The sequence below is a fragment of the Hyaena hyaena genome, unplaced genomic scaffold (genome assembly GCF_003009895.1).
Source record: "Hyaena hyaena isolate Hyena2069 unplaced genomic scaffold, ASM300989v1 scaffold_40, whole genome shotgun sequence".
Lineage (NCBI taxonomy): Eukaryota > Metazoa > Chordata > Mammalia > Carnivora > Hyaenidae > Hyaena > Hyaena hyaena.
Window position 1 is genome coordinate 5,132,830 of NW_024080672.1, and position 15,534 is coordinate 5,148,363.

At 55.6% G+C, this 15,534-nt stretch overlaps 1 protein-coding gene across 1 annotated transcript in view; it reads left to right on the forward strand.

Moving 5' to 3' along the window:
- The window catches only part of MINDY4 (MINDY lysine 48 deubiquitinase 4), a 109,904-nt gene that overhangs the window by 81,691 nt on the left and 12,679 nt on the right, over window positions 1-15,534 (forward strand). Inside the window, exons 14-15 of the mRNA XM_039229916.1 lie at window positions 7,713-7,776; window positions 10,745-10,906. Of these exons, the coding sequence (XP_039085847.1) occupies window positions 7,713-7,776; window positions 10,745-10,906 (226 nt within the window). The remainder of the gene's footprint in view (window positions 1-7,712; window positions 7,777-10,744; window positions 10,907-15,534) is intronic.

Consider the following 15,534-nt stretch of genomic DNA (forward strand, 5'->3'; position numbering starts at 1 on the left):
GGAGGCAGCAGTGAGGCAGGACCTGGCACAGGGGAGGGCTTTGGAGATGCCCACTGGGTAGCTTAGGGCTAGGCAGTTGTGGGGAGGACAGCTGTGAAGAGACCCTTTTCATGCCTCAGGCCCTGGACATTCACTACAGTGCCAACTTGGGCTGTCCAAAGGCAATCTTGGAAGTCCAAAACAGGCAGTGGTTTGTCATGTGCTGAAGTAAGTTTTGAACAGCACCAGCCAGGTGCTGACAGTGAGGGGGAGCGGCCACACCATGGTGGCTTTGTTGCTCTCTTGTCACTTTCTCCAGGAGAGGAAAAACAACAGCACCGTTTTGTTCTTTGTAGAAATAGCCCTGAAATGCAAGCCAACATTGAGTGTTGGTAATGCAAAGGGGAGTGATGGAAACTTGATTCTTAGCCAGTGTAAGCACAAAACAGCGCTACTAATTGATTCATATCAAAAGCCAAGGGCTTCAGGAGTGGCTGGATCTAGGAACCAGACAGTGTCTTTGGGACATGGCATCTCTCCTTCTGTCTGGCCACACTTCTTACCTCTGTCTGGTCTGCGTTCTCAGGAGGGCCCTGCTGCGTGGCAGGCTCTGGTGGGCCCGGCAGAGAGGAAGCCCTCTCCCCAGCACTCCTCAGCCTGCTGGCAGCCGTGACCCCATTCCTGACACCTCATGGTAGCCGGGCCTGGGCTGCACCCACCGTGGGGCTTGTGAACACAGGGGGCCCAGAAGGCAAGCCGAACCCACGGAGGTGTGCCATGCTGGCTGAGAAAGGGATGGACTGGAGTGTGGGATGTATCAAGGAACAGGAATGAAGATGTGAGTTTGTGGGCAGATAAGACCCAGGGTTTAATGGAGGCCCCCACTGGTTCCTCTCAGAAATGAAGAAAAGTACAACACTTTCAGATCCAGCAGAGCTTGCCGAGCCAGAGTCCACCTTAGCAGTGGGTGGGCTTGTGGCTTGTGGCTTGTGGCATGAGGAGTTGGGCAGCAGGCTGTTCTTGTTGAGAATCCCAGGTTCTTGGTGGTCCTGGATGTGCCATTGTGATGGGAGGGGGTAGACGGGCTACCCCTCGGCTTCCTCCTCCACCCTCCTGCTGCACCTGCCTGGACCCCTCCACCCCAGAATAATGGGATGCACACACGACCACCCAGACCAGGCACCCCGACTTCACACAGACAACAACTGCTTTGTGGACTCTGAACAAAGCCCTTGGCCTTCCTCACCTGGGTCTCCCACATGCAACATGAGAGACCCGACACAGTGGTTAAGGGCCCTGCCTCCCCGGATGCCTACATCATTTATGTATAGCTAGGGAACAGGAGGAGAGGAACTTCCTCAATGAACTCCAAGTCACCTTAACCTTGATTCAATTAGGGTGGAGGCCATGCTAGTGAGCTCTTTCAGCATGTGTGTCTGAAGAGGCCCAAGGGGGTATGTGGCGGATAGACGCAAAGGACTTGTGGGTACCTTTGTCGTTGGAAATGGGAGACCCTCCACTCAGACCCCACTTCCTTCTACTGACCCTGCTTCCTCTCTTTGGCCACCTGCTCCTGTGTCCCTCTACAGTGGCTCCGTCTGAGGGCCCTGTGAAGCCCTCTTACCCCCATGGAGGGAAGGGGGCTGGAGACCCAGCTTCGCAGGAGGTGGAGGAGAGAGAGGTCCTCACTGTCACTTTGGGCTTCTGGGGCTTACAGTAACCCAAGGGGCAGGCCCAGAGGCCTGGGGCTATTCTCCCATTTTACAGATGTGGGAACGGATCTAAGATGTTAGGGCAGGTTGGTGGTAAGCCGACACCATCCTTGAGTGTCCTGGCTTCCAGGCTAAGATGCGGTGCCCACATCCCTGTACGGGCTGGGGGAGGAGTGCTAGGCACTGCCTCACTGTGTCTGCCAACTTAGAAGGGGAAGTGAGCAACAAGGCCCTTGAGTAGGCCCCTACCAAACAGATGCGGTCCACCAGCTTCATTCTCCATTTAATTTCAGCTGGCGTAATCTGGGCAAAGCAAGCCTCGTTCCAGGCTGCTGGGGCGGCAGGTCATGGCTAGTGGGTGCCAGTAGGGTGTGGCCGAGGGCTGGAGGTCTCTCCATGGGCACTGAGTCTCCCATGGAGGAGGAGGGCGACGGAGCCCAGGCCACAGCGGGCTTAGCGGCAGAGCTGGGACAGTGCCTGACCGTCTGTGCACCTAGCACGCTGACCCGCCTGCCTAAGGGCTCTGCCTCTGTGTTCCTCGAAAGGCTTGGGTGTCCAGATAAAGAAGGGGAAGAAGGAGAATGGAGGGAATTAACTCTTTGGTAGAATCTTCTGTTCCAGGCCAAACTTGGCCGCTTGGGTGGGAAGCTTCCTTCCACCTGCCTCTGCACGTCTCCTGGGATTCAGCTTCCAGAGGCTGTTCCATCAGGGCCTTCCTTACGGCTTCTCCTGGGATGGCTGTGGGCCAGACTTACACAATTTAGGACCCATTTGCTGTGCATCTGCAGAGTTAGAGCTCAAGTCTGGGTGCCAGGTGCGTGGCGGGAGCAGATGGACACAACGTAATCCTTGCTGCCTGGAGGGACAAGCCCGGCACTGGAAAAGCATCAGCGGGTGCTCTTAGGACAGGGCCAGCTGAGTAGAGCTGGGGCATATCCGTCCTGGGGCGAGGGAAGTATCCTTCTGGAGGAGGTGACATTTAGCAGGGCTCCGAGGGCTACGTGGGAAGGATTTTGGCAGGCAGCGAGAACAAAGCAGGCAAAGGCCGGTGGCGGGGGTTTGCAGGGAACAATTGCACAGGGTCTGGTTGGAAAGGAAGGTGCCAGCACGTGGGGAGAGGTCTAGAGGGTGGTGAGGCGGAAGGCAGCTTGGGAAGGGCCTGGACGCCTCTGCTTTTCCCTTCCTTCCGGCTCCTCTCTCCCCATCCATGCACCTCGGCACTTCCTCTCCAGGGCCCTGCCTGGAGAGAGGAAATAACAGCCACACCCTCCAACTTGTGGGGCTCTCTGCAGTTAGCCAGGGCCCTTTTATGGTCTTGGCCCTTATCGCAACAACTCTTTGATGTGGGTACTGTCTCCATCAGGGGATGACATACCTACGGCTCAGAGAAGGAAAGCCATTTGCCAAAGGTCACACGGTGCAGGCAGCAGTGAGGGCTCAACAGCCAGGTGTCCTGGCTTATCGCCCACTCCCTGCAGGCCTTCCTGGGAAAACGGTCAATATACCCACTCTACCCAAATCCTTGTTAGATCTTCATAGCTGAATTTCAACCACTTGCAGGCCTCAATTTATTCCGGGTTCTTGGCCGCGATACGAGTAGTTGAGGTTACTGGAATCGTGACCTCTTGGTCATTGTGTTTTTCGTTGTTGTTATTGTTGTTATCGTAGGAAAAAGGAAGTGACATTTACCAAATGCCAGATGCTTTATATAGTTCACCTCGTTTAGTTCTCACAGCGATCCGTGAGGGAGGCACCCACTCCTCCTGCTGGGGGAGAGCAGCCTCGGAGAGGGGACAGCCCGGAAGGGGCAGTGACTGGATTTGAATCCAGGGCCCCCTGACCTCAGAGCCCAAGTTCTCTTCCTTGTTCCACAGCTGCCCTTCTCACTACGGATTTGTCTTCAAAAGTCAACAGAACTCTCAGGGGAGGGGGCGGGGTGTGGTGGTGGCCCTGGGGCCTGGCGCCTCCTTGGGGTCAGATAGAGGGGAGGTGTCCGGCCTGACCCTCCCGGGTTCATTACCACCTATTTTAGGCTTGATGTTTTAAACATCAGCGTCATGAACCAGACACACTTCTTCACATCCCAGAAGGTCCCTAGGTTCCCCTTGCTCCAGTCCTCTGGTTTTATACGTGAAGACACAGGCTGAGAGAGAGGCAGGGACTTGCCTGGGGTCACTAGGCAGTCTGAGGCTGAGCTGGCCACGACTCCACGTCGCAGACACTGATTTTAGGTGAGTGGCTCTGACTATGGACTGGAACCGTGTCTCTAGGCCACTTAGACATACTTTCTTCTTACTCGGAAACTTATGTGCAAGATCCTCAGATTCACACGTTCAGATGCACGTTGGGGAGGCTTTAGGGGGAAGGGACAAGCCCGTGCCCCAGCCAGGGAGGGTGGGAGCAGGAGTGGGGCACCACAAGTCCCTTCTCCTTTCTGGGCCTCAAGTTTCCCCCTCAGTAGGATGGCGACGGCGGCCCTTGCTCTCCTGGACTCACGAGGCTTTGGACAGGATGATGTATTGGAGAGGGGGACGAGAGGTTCTGTAGGTTCGCGGCTCAAGTGGCAGAGCCTCTGCTCGGTGGCAGAGCTTCTGTCCCTTTGAGATGTGTGACAAGGAGTGAGTGGGAGGAGGCAGCAGAGCCCTAGCCCAGCTTCGGGGGCTGGATCTGGGCCGGGACCTGTCACCAGCACTGGGCCACTTGAGTTCCTTTGCTAGGCGTCCATTTTTCCATCTGCAAAGTACTGAGCCCCGAGGGCTCTGCTGGCCGTGGCGTCCTCTCTGTTCTGTTTCTGGGTACAGTGCACTGTCTCTGGGGGTGCTCGATGGGGGCACAGCTGGGAGAAGCGGTCCTTGCTGGCGTCCTGGGAAGAGCTCTCTGTTCTCCTTCCTCCAGATACTTCTGAGGCGAGCCGTCACTCCAACCATGGGTCCAGGGTCTTGCCCTTGGCTCCTAGATCACTGAAGAGGTCGGCGGTAGGGCAGCCAGGCCCGAGGCCATCCTCATAAATTTCCTTGCCCTGGGCAAGTCCAGTCATCTCCTCCCACACTGTGCTTCTTGGAATCCAAAATCCAGGGAAGCTCCTGCTCCCTGAAGGGTCCCCAGGGCACAGCAGCCTCGGGGTGGGGGGGACAGACTTCATGAAGCCGTGGCTCCTCCCAGCCCCCGGCACCTGTGTCGCCAGGCTGTGCAGAATTCATTTAGAGCCCAGCCTTTGTCCAGTCCCCAGGCAGACTGTGGAAGGGACGGCCTGCCCATTAGACTGAATGGTTATCAATCCCAGGGAAGGGCTCGTCATCGCTTCTCAGAAGCCCAGATTGTGTGGGAACCTCAGAGCTCAGGCAGCCCCTCTGATTCAGCCTCTGCTCTCCGGACACTGCATGCCTTGGGGACCTGGGGGTACCCCAGAGGGGCCATGGAGGCTAGGAGAGGGAGAGGGATGGGGCGCCGTCGGAGTAGCTCTTATATATGTGGCTTCTGCCTAGAAGATGTCACTGGAAGAGAGAGCTCTGAGTGGAAACATGTTGGAGGCCACCTGTGTTCGTTTGCCAGCACTGCTGTAACCAAGTGGCACAGCCTGGGCGGCTTGACTAGCAGGGGCTCACAGCTCTGGGGGCTGGAAGTCCAAGATGAAGGTGTGAGCAGGGCTGATTTCCTCTGAGCCCTCTGGCCTGGGCCTGTAGGTGGCTGCCACCTTCTGTGTCCTCCCATGGTGTTTTCCCTGCAGCTGTGCATCCCTGGTGTCCCTCTGTGTGTCCAAGTTTCCTCTTCTTGAAAGGACACCAGTCAGACTGGGTTAGGTCCTATGCTAATGGGCTTGGTGAACTTAAATCACTCCTTTAAAGGCCCTGTCTCCAAATACAGCCACATTCTCAGGTACTAAGGTTAGGGCTGCAACATACGAATTTGGGGCGGGGCAGGAGGGACACAGGTCAGCCCATAACACCATTCATCCTGTGCACGCAAGTCCCTCGTGTCTCAGAAGGGGAGACTGAAGCCAGAGAGGAGAGGTTTGCCACCACACGGCAGGCCGGGGCTGGAGCTCGGGCCCGGTGACGGCCCTGCCCTTTGCATCGCCCTGTCTCCGGCAGAGCAGAAGCCTTTTTTTCTTTGCCCAAGGACTCCTGACACTCAGCTCTCCAGGGAATTCCCCTAAGAGGGAGGTCTGGGCATCTAGATTTGCCAAAGCTGTAAATCTCTTAAGCCGTAAGCTACTCCCTGGCGTCTCCCGAATGCCCTAATGTGAAATGCAGACGTTTCTCGCTTTCAAGCTCCGAGCTCACTCCTGAATTTCCCATCGTGTTTGCACCTAAGGATGCAATCACCGTTTCCTCCCATTGTCCTTTCTGCCTGTCCCCCTGCGCTCAGCTGACGCAGGCTCTCAGACCCGCTGGGTGAGCACGAGGCTGTGAGATTATGAAGATCAGACCGCTTCTGAAAGCTTCAGGCGGGCTTGGGGCCAGCGATGCTTATCGGTCCACCCGGGGCTCCTTTGAGGTTATTTTCTTCTCTTCAGAAGATGCCCGTATATGCTGCAGAGAGCGTTTCCATCAATTCTTCTGCCTGAGCCAGCGCCGGTCGAGCGCTGCCCGCGGCCATTTGGCGCCCCAGCCTGCTCCTTCCCGGGCCTGCTGGGCTCTCTCGGGTGGGGGAGCCTCCCGGGCCCTTCCCAGGACCCCCAGGCCTCCATGCTCCCCCGCCGGGCCCCTGCAGTGCCGACCTCAGCCCATCTGCCCACATGGACCGCAAACCATCCCCGTTTGGCCACGGTTATTAAAAACCACAAGAAAGCATCTTCTACAAAGGTCATGGAGCTTGAGTTTCTAGACTCGTTTGGGGAGGGTACAGGAGCCAGGGTGGTTTAGGTTTGTGGACTTCGGGCGGATCTTAGATTGAAAGCATAAAATTGAGACCAGGTTTCTCTTCTCTTGCATTAAAAGGGAAAACAAACGTCGCGATCACTGAGAGCCCTTTCCTCTGGGGGGTCTGTCTGTGGTCTCTTCGGGGTGGGGCTGGAGGAGGTGGGCTGGGCCGCGGGCACAGCGCTGGGCCGACAGTGAGCCCAGGGGCACGTGCAGCAGCCTCATGTTCCTCCCCCCCCCACCCCCCCTACCCCCCCCCCCCCCGGTGATGCCGTGCTGGGTCTTTCCGTGTCTGTAAAATATAGTAATCCTTTCCTCTTTGATCATCCACGGTTCTGGTTAGTAACAGTCTCCTGAAGGATTTATGTGGGGGGAGGGGAAAAGAATTGTGTCCTAGGGGTGGTCTTTCTAGGTTGTAGGGGAGCCTTGAGTCATGGCGGGAGGGTCGCCTCCTGGGGCTGGCCCCGCATATGACAGAGCCACTGCCGACGATGACACCTAGTTTCCAGCTCTGTACAGCCCTAGAAATTGGTCTCTTCCACTTTGAGGGATGTGTTTTGGGAAAGGGGCTTTTCACCTCATGCCTTGTGGGGCCCCCCCTTCCAAGGATAGAGCCGCTGTGGTAACCTGGGGTTGAGGGAGGACACAGGCCTCCGAGACTGGCTGCTGGGTTCTCCCACCAGCTCCATAGTCCAGGAGTCAAGTGCCCTGAGCAAGTCTCAGAGCCTCGGTTTACTCTTGGGGTTGGAGGAATAATGCGAGTATGGGTCCTGCACAAGGTCTGTGCCCAGGTGGTGGCAGTTATTGTCTTAGGACTCAAGCAGGCGTTAGAGACTTGCTCCCATTGAACAGACTCACAGACTGAGGCCCAGAGATGGACGAGGATGTCCTAGCACCCACTGTGAGTAAGCAGCAGTTGGCATGTGAAAGCAGGACTCTGGGTTCCAATTGCAGGGCCCTTTCTGCCATGTCGCTCTTCTGTCACCATTCTCCGCGTCGGCCGTGGCCCTGGTGAAGCCAGAGTGGAGGCTGCTGCCTGGAGCAGAGTGAGTGTGAGCCGAGGAGGCCTGGCCTCACCCCAGATCCAAGCTCACCTGGTGAGGCTTGCCCAGAGCACCAGGCAGAGGCACGCTAATGCCATCACTTCCGTGTTTTCCAGTGTTCGCCAGGACTTCGACGTCCCCACCAGTCACCTGATTGGAGCACATGGATACTGCACCCAGGTCAGGGGGTGCAGCGGGGCGCCGGGCAGCGGGGTGCTTCTTTTCTTTCCTCCTCCCTTCTTTCTTTGCCTGTGCCAGCTCCCCCCACAATGCCAGCCTCTGTTGGGCCTCATGGTCATGGAGACCTAGAAAGGCCACTCAGTTCAGCTTCCACTTCTGGAGAGCGTGCTGCACCCGACATGTGTGCTTGGCATGGCAAGGAATACCAAAGGGGCTGGGGACAGAGCCAGGCGTTGCATAGCCCAGGGCTGCAGTAAGACCCCCGGGGGCAGACTGGGGGCTCTGAGCCTGCTGGGGGGATGAGGGCCATGGCGCCCTTTATGTTCACACAGGACATTGTCCTGGCAGTAACTTTCTCCTCTGCAGCCTCACAAAGGGTCCCTCGAGGGGCCTGATGGAGCAGGGGGTCCCTTAGCCCAGTTGCTTGTCATCGATCCTCCCAGACACACAGTGACACCAGAGAAGGGATCTGTTCATGGCCCCATCCGTGAGCATCAGGACTGGGGGCTACATGCTATACCTGGCTTCTGCCTGTACCTTCCTCTGCACGGCCAGGCCTCCCAGAGTGGCCACCGGGCCATAGTTACACTTGCCTCTCAGCACACGTGGGAACAGCGTGTGTAGCACAGACAGACTGGGCAGAATTGCTTAGGCCCAAAGGAGGACCCAGCTGTCCTGATGTTCCTGGCTCACTTGTGTCATGTCTGCAAACCTGGGCACGTGCAGGGGCCACCTCTGGACCTGCAGTTTGTCCAGGGAACGCAAGGGACTATGGGGGGAGTGTTGGCTGACACCCACCTTTCTGGAGAAAGGCCTCAGGGAAGGGAGCCTCCCCCTCAGCGGGCAGAGACATGCGACCAGGGGTGGACACTCCAGCAGAGCGCAGAGGATGCCAGACCACAGTCTCGGGCTCATTCTGAGCTGTGTTCACGGCTTCACACACAGATGAGCTGGGCCCATTTTCTTCCCCTCCCCGAGCCTCAGTTTCCTCATTTGTCGAATGAGGAGTTTGGATTAGACCGATGCTTCTTAAACTCTGATGTGTATATGAGCCCGCACCATGGGAGGCTTGCTCAAGAGCAGGTTCAGATTCATCGGGTCCTACCTGGGGCCTGAGGTTCTCAATTCCTACCAGGCTTCCGGTGTGCGGGCTGCTGCTGCTCCATGGACCACACTTTGAGTAGCAGGCTACATGACCATTGACCTTTGCCACCACGTGATTTTGAGTCTTGGGGCAGGGAGCAAGGTATTGCCCCTTTTCCCTCATTTCAAGAGGGCTTTCGGCTCTGAGGAAGGTTTGACACAGATGGGGTGTCTCCTTGAAAACCAGATGGGAAAACTCGACCCCGTCTGAAAAAGTCCATTCATTTCTTAGCGGCCGCTGCCTCTGAGGTGCGGTATCTCAGAGCAGACATTTCCTCCAAATTTTTTCTCGTTTCCTCTGCAGGGACACAATGGGGCCCCTTTGCTATCTCCCTCCAATGGGGTTCCCTCTCTGGCCATCGGAGGGGGCGTCTTTTACTGCCACCAGGGCAGGGGTCTTGGTGTTGACGGAGGGACTTATTAACCGGGGCATGGCTTTTACAATTCAGGGGAAAACACTCCTGTGAACTCTTACCTCTAAAGTTTATGCTGGGAAAGGGCTGTTCTGGCCATTCCCAAGTAGCATGGGGGCAATGGCCGCCTGCCAGCCTTAAGGGTGCTCCAGACCAGACAGGGTGGGTTGTGCAGAGGGTCCTGCCTGCCCAGGTGCTGAGGCTGGGCTCACTCAGACCTTCTCAAGCAGCCACCCTTCCAGGACCTTCACCACCCAGCTGGTACCCTGAGGGTAGCAAGTGAGGGGAGAGGGACGGACACCAGGCACGGAGCCGGAAAATGTGGACAGAAGTCTCACACTGTCACTAACTAGCTTTGGGGCCTGGGTAAACCCTTTCCCGTGTGTGAGCTCCAGTGTCCCTATTCCTCACAGGGGGTTGGAGCCCAAGATGCCCCGCTTAGAGAAGAGCCCTTCCTGCCACCTTGATGCGGGAGGCGCTGGCCAGAGGAGACCGCTGGAGGAACAGGGCTCCACATGTCACAGTCTCCCGGTTCTGGGGATAGCAGGCACGTTGGCCTGTTGGCCGTGCGGCACAAGTCACATGGCGACGGAGCACGTGATGCCACCCTGCCGACGACAGCACAGACAGAGCTAGAACCCAGACTGGGGCTTCCCACCTCCACCTCTCTGCTTCTGCAGCCCCGTACTCTCCCTCCCTGCCCGAAGACCCCACCGTCACCGGTGGGATCCACATCCAGCCCGGAGCTGAGCTGTTGGTGTTGCACACCATTGTCTGCTTCCTGGTGTTGATAATGGGCTCTGGTCGCGTCAGATGTTATCATTGGGGAAAGCTGGGTGAAGGGTGCACAGGAACTCTCTGTACTATTTTTACAAATCCTTCTGAATCTAAAGTTATTAAAAAAAAAAAGTCTATGAAAAAACACACCATCCTTCAAGATGCCACCCAAATGTGCCTTTTCTACAAAGTGGCTGTGACTCAGCCATGTGATCCCATGTTCGGCCTGGCCCCGGAGTGTACCGTGCACACATTTTTATAGCCCCAGTCACATCCTACGTTGTGCTTCAGTCGTGCAGGGACACACCTGATCCCCACTCTAGACCCGGACGCCTGAGGTCAGGAGCCATTCATCCCTCCAGCAGGACACCCTCACTCGCCTGCTGCCCACCAGAGCCAAGGACAGGGTCCTGTGCAGAGGTGGCACTCAGTGAACGCCTAGGCACAAAGATCAATGAGCTCCTGGAGTCGCTTGGCCGGGGCCGCTGGCAGCCGTCCTGAGGGCTCGTAGGAACTCAGTCACAGCCCCCCATAATTTTGGTCTCTCTCCTGCCTTGCTTTCCTTCATTTTCCACCCTTTTTCTCTTGTTCCTGATCTCCCCTGGACAAGCCTTTCCCCTTTCTTTAATCTACAGGAACTTGTCAATCTGCTCCTGACCGGGAAAGCTGTGTCCAATGTTTTCAACGACGTGGTTGAGCTCGATTCTGGGAACGGGAACATCACGCTGCTGAAAGGCATTGCAGCGCGCAGCAACATTGGGTTCTTATCTCTGTTTGAGCACTACGACGTGTGCCAGGTACCGGCGGCGCCTCAGTCTCTGGAGACGGAGGGGCCCTGGGAGAAGGAAAGCGGGGGAAGGGAAGTTCAACTCCAGGTCCCAGAACTGGTCAGAATTTGGTCCAGTCTCAGTCCTAGAGGGTTTGGAAAGCAGTATAGCTTCACTGCTATCGAGGATAGGCACGTAATTCACCCCCAGAGCCAGCTGATGCCATCTTCTGGGAAAGGTTGTTTCCGAGGGACTCCTAGGGGTTTGTAGTGTGATTGTGGGTCATAGTGGATGCAGTTGTCATGCACACGTGCGCATGTATATGTTAGGGGGAGGGTGCTGGGATGGGGTCTTCTTCAGGGACAGCGGATTTGAGCTCTCAGGCCATGTCATGGTTTCCCAGGGCTGCCACAACAAAGCGCCACAAAGTGGGTGCTTAAAACAGCAGAGATTGTCCCGGAGCAGAAGTTCTCCCAGCACAAGTCCAAAATCAAGGCGTTGGGAGGGCTGTGTCCCTGCTGAATCCCTCCGAGAGAGAATCCATCCTCCTCTCTTTTGACTTTTGGTGTTTTTGGGCAACCCTTAGCATTCTTTGGCTTGTGGATTCATCACGCCAATCTCTGCCTGTCGTCATGTGGCCATCTTCTCCCCGTGGGCCTCCTCCTCTTCTTAGAAGGAAGGATGTCAGTCATGTCGGGGGCAAGAGCCCACTAACCTCCTCTTTTTTTTTTTTTTTTTTTTTAATATTTTTATTTATTTCTAGGAGAGAGAGAGAGAGAGAGCGTGAGCAGGGGAGGGTCAGAGAGAGAGAGGGAAACGCAGACTCTGAAACAGGCTCCAGGCTCTGAGCTGCCAGTCAGCACAGAGCCCGACGCGGGGCTCGAACCCACGAACCCCGCGAGATCATGACCTAAGCGAAAGTCGGACGCTTAACTGACTAAGCCACCCAGGCACCCCCCTCCCACTAACCTCCTCTTAACTGGTTACATCTACATCTATTTTTGTAGAGGGCACAGCTCAGACCCTAATAGGCCCCCCATTTATTTGCTAGTGTACTGGTCCCTTTCCCTCCTCTCTCCCTGCAGCCAGGGTCCTGGAAAGGGCTGGGCCCCAGGCGAAGCTGGGCAGGGCAGGGTGACCGCATGTCTGCACAGGGTGGGCAGGGCCACCGGGCCCTGTGTTCCTGTCTAACTTGCTGCTGGACCTTGTCTGAGCCTCGGTTCTTGTGTCTTCAGATAAGACATTGTTCTCTGATTGATTTCTTGGTTCCCTGCCTGCCTGATCACCAGGTCAGGTATGCTGTCCATTGTTAGGGCCATGTGCCATGGCTGCACACCCAGATGCCCTCTCTGGGTGACACCCCTTCCCCCACGGACAGGAAGCTAACCTGTGGCTTTCAAAGACATAGGGAGAAAAGAATGATAGGGGCTCCCTCCCTGACTTGCTGGTGTCAGCAGGGAGCCCAGGAATGTGGCCACGTGGCCCATGAGAAGTACCAGGGCCCCTGAGCATCTGGCCCTGGGTGGGCTCTAAAAGCATTTAGCCCGAAATTCCATGGGCTGAGAGAGGTAACCTTGGCCAGGCTCGTGGAATTCCCAGGCTTACCATGAGCCCTGGTTTCATTCTTGTGTTGAGGGTGTTGGTCAAAAAGTAAACTATTTTCCTTCGGTCTGGGGAGGATAATTGATGGGAACATCAGTTGGGGGTCATCTTTCCCTTGGGATAAAATGCTGATTGAAGAAATTCATAGCCTAGGAGGATCCAGATTCTTGAATCCATGCAGATGCCCCTCTGCGGTTAGGTGCTTGGCTGAAGACTGGGACGTGTATCTCCCTGCGGCAAGCGGTGTTTACTCCTCTCCCTTGAGGCTGCTAGCTCTCTAAGGAAGGGTTTCTCCCCTCATGCTTTCTCCCCGAGAGCACCCTGAGCACTGGGCCTCAATTCTCAGAGGGCAGAGGTCTGGCAGTTCAGACAAAGCCTTTCCTCTCTCTTAACACTGCCTGCCTTCCCCTCTGTCACCGAATTCCTCTGGTCCTACGTGGTTGGCCATGTTGGATGTGGGGGGAATCCAGGGACGTTTGGCATCCAGACTCAGACTGGTCCCTCTCCACTGGGCAGCACCAGTGTGGCCATGGGGAAGATCTGGCATTTGGGACAGCTTGGGGCATGACATCCATGGTTGAGGCTGTTCTTACAAGGCTGAAGGCTTTCTCTCACAGATGGCCGAACTGGACTTGCCCATAATTCAACCTGTCGTGGGCTTCTCAGTGCAGCCTCCGGCTGGGAGGTTCTAGGGCCCTTACTGAATATGTAGGGGCTGGAGGGAGAGAGGTCCTGCCTGTCGGTGAGCTTATTAGATGCCCACACACCAGATGTGCCTGGGGAAAGCAGAGAAAGCTCTGGGCAAAGACATGCTCCCCTTGCTTAGCTAGCCAGAGTCCTGCCAGAGCCTGGCTGTGTTCTGGACCTCCATTGGCTCTCCATGACCCCCCTGGGCTGGTCTTGCCTTTCTGACTTGCGCCTCACTCCCCCTGCCCCAGAGCTCGTGAATTCGGGCTGCACAGCATTGTCAAGCTGTAGTTGGAGGGCCAGCCCCCTCTCCCCACCCCGACCCATGTGATTGTGGTGGCGGGGGACTGGCAGCCCAGGAAGGGACAGCATGGGGCCAGGGAGTGTAACTTCAGCACTTCTCCCACGCCCTGTAGGGCACGTGCCTTGCTGCCTTTGCGAAGGGTCCTGAGCAAAGACCAAGCCTGGAAGGGAAGGCTATGCCAGCTACAGCCTCCTCCCACTTTCCCCAGCTCCACAAAGACATCATCCACTCACTTATTCAAATGCTGGAGCATGGCCGACCCATCACGAGTCCATGTGGGTCCTACCCTAAGTTGTTCCATCCATTTCTACCATGGTCCAAGCCCCCAGCGTTGCTGGTCTAGACACCAGCGACACCTCTGGCCCCTGTCTCCACCCCCTTCCAGTTGTGTCCCTTCGCTGAAACCAGTGTGATCTTTAAAAGAGTAGATTGAATCACATCATTCTTTTGCTTTCCACCTGTCAGTGGTTTTCCAATCCTCTGACACTGTTCAGGGCTGGCCTGTGTCCCCTCACAAATTCACAGATTGAAGTCCTAACCCCCGGAGCCTCAGAACGTGACTGTATCTGGAAAGAGGGCTTTTGAGAAGTGATTCTGTTAAGATGAGGTCATTAGGGTGGCCCCTAATCCAGTGGACCCGTGTTCTCGTAAGAAGAGGGGATTAGGACACAGACACACACAAGAGCAGAGCACGTGAAGACACAGAAGAGAGTGTGACACCGGATCTGGTACCTCCAGCCCGCAGGACCGTGAGGAAATAGCTATCTGCTGTTGAAGCCACCCAGCCTGCGGCACCTTGTTATGGTGGCCCGAGCAAACTAGTGCCGACTGAAATCCCTAACTTACCATGACTTGCAAGACCCTATGAGATCTGTCCCTGCTTTTTCCTCCCTTCACGTTTTGACTTAACTGTCACTTCCTAAGGGAAGGCTTTCCTGACCCAGTCACTCCATCTAAATAGGGGTCTGCTCTCATAGCCCCCTGCTGCCTTGACCTTCTCCACCATAGAATCTCAGTTCTTTCCCTCAGAGGCCTCTTCTTGATTCGAAGTGTCACATTTCCTTGCTTTTGAGATGCAAATGTTTTTTAAAATTATTTTTAATGTTTGTTTATCTTTGAAAGAGAGACAGAGCAGGAGTGGGGAAGGGGCAGAGAGAGAGAGACACACACACAGAATCCGAAGCAGGCTCCAGGCTCTGAGCTGCGGGCACAGAGCCTGATGCGGGGCTCAAACCCACAAGCTGTGAGATCATGACCGGAGCCAAAGTCGGATGTTTCACTGACAGAGCCACCCAGGCGCCCCTTGAAATGCAGACTTTGTGTACATTCGAACATTTCCGAGATTTTGATACATTACTGCAGTCACTGGTGTGTCAGACTTCAAGTGCCAGCTTGCTTGCTTTCTTAGTGAAACAAAAAACAATGGTGACTCCAATAGCATCTTAGATTGAGTGAAGAGCAGCCATGTCTGTATGATTATTGGGTTACTGTGTGTCTTCCCCATTAACCTGTAAAGCCCCATAAGGACAACACAGCGGTTGTTTCCTTGGTTACTGTACCCCCATAGTCGAACATGGTGCCTAGGACCAGAGTGTGTCATGTTGAATGACAGTTACCCTTAGAGATGAGAGACAGCAGTTTTGCCAGCAATCAAATATTGGTTCTTATGAATCAGCGCTGCTAAGCTGGCAGTCCCCGGATGGGGTCGGGGCATCTCCTCACCTCACCCCTGCAGAAGATTGAAGAATCCCCCTCTAAAACTGTGCTGAACTCCACTGTACTCCGTTCACCCACCAGGAGAAAGCCCCAGACTGTACTGAAGGAAAAGATGTGGGCCCCCCCCAGTCTCACTCCTCACCCCAAGCCCTTGGTCAGCTACCTTCAAACCTACAGGAAGTGAATTTCATCTTTGGAAAACGTCACCCACTTGGAAGGGGCTCCTGAATGAGAAAACTCATTTATAAAGTCTCTGGGCAGCTTTTTTTGTCTGTAATCTTTTGACCGCTGAATAAATGAATGGCAAGCTGCCCTTTTGTCCCTCTGCTGGAAAATTCAGGGTGGCTAA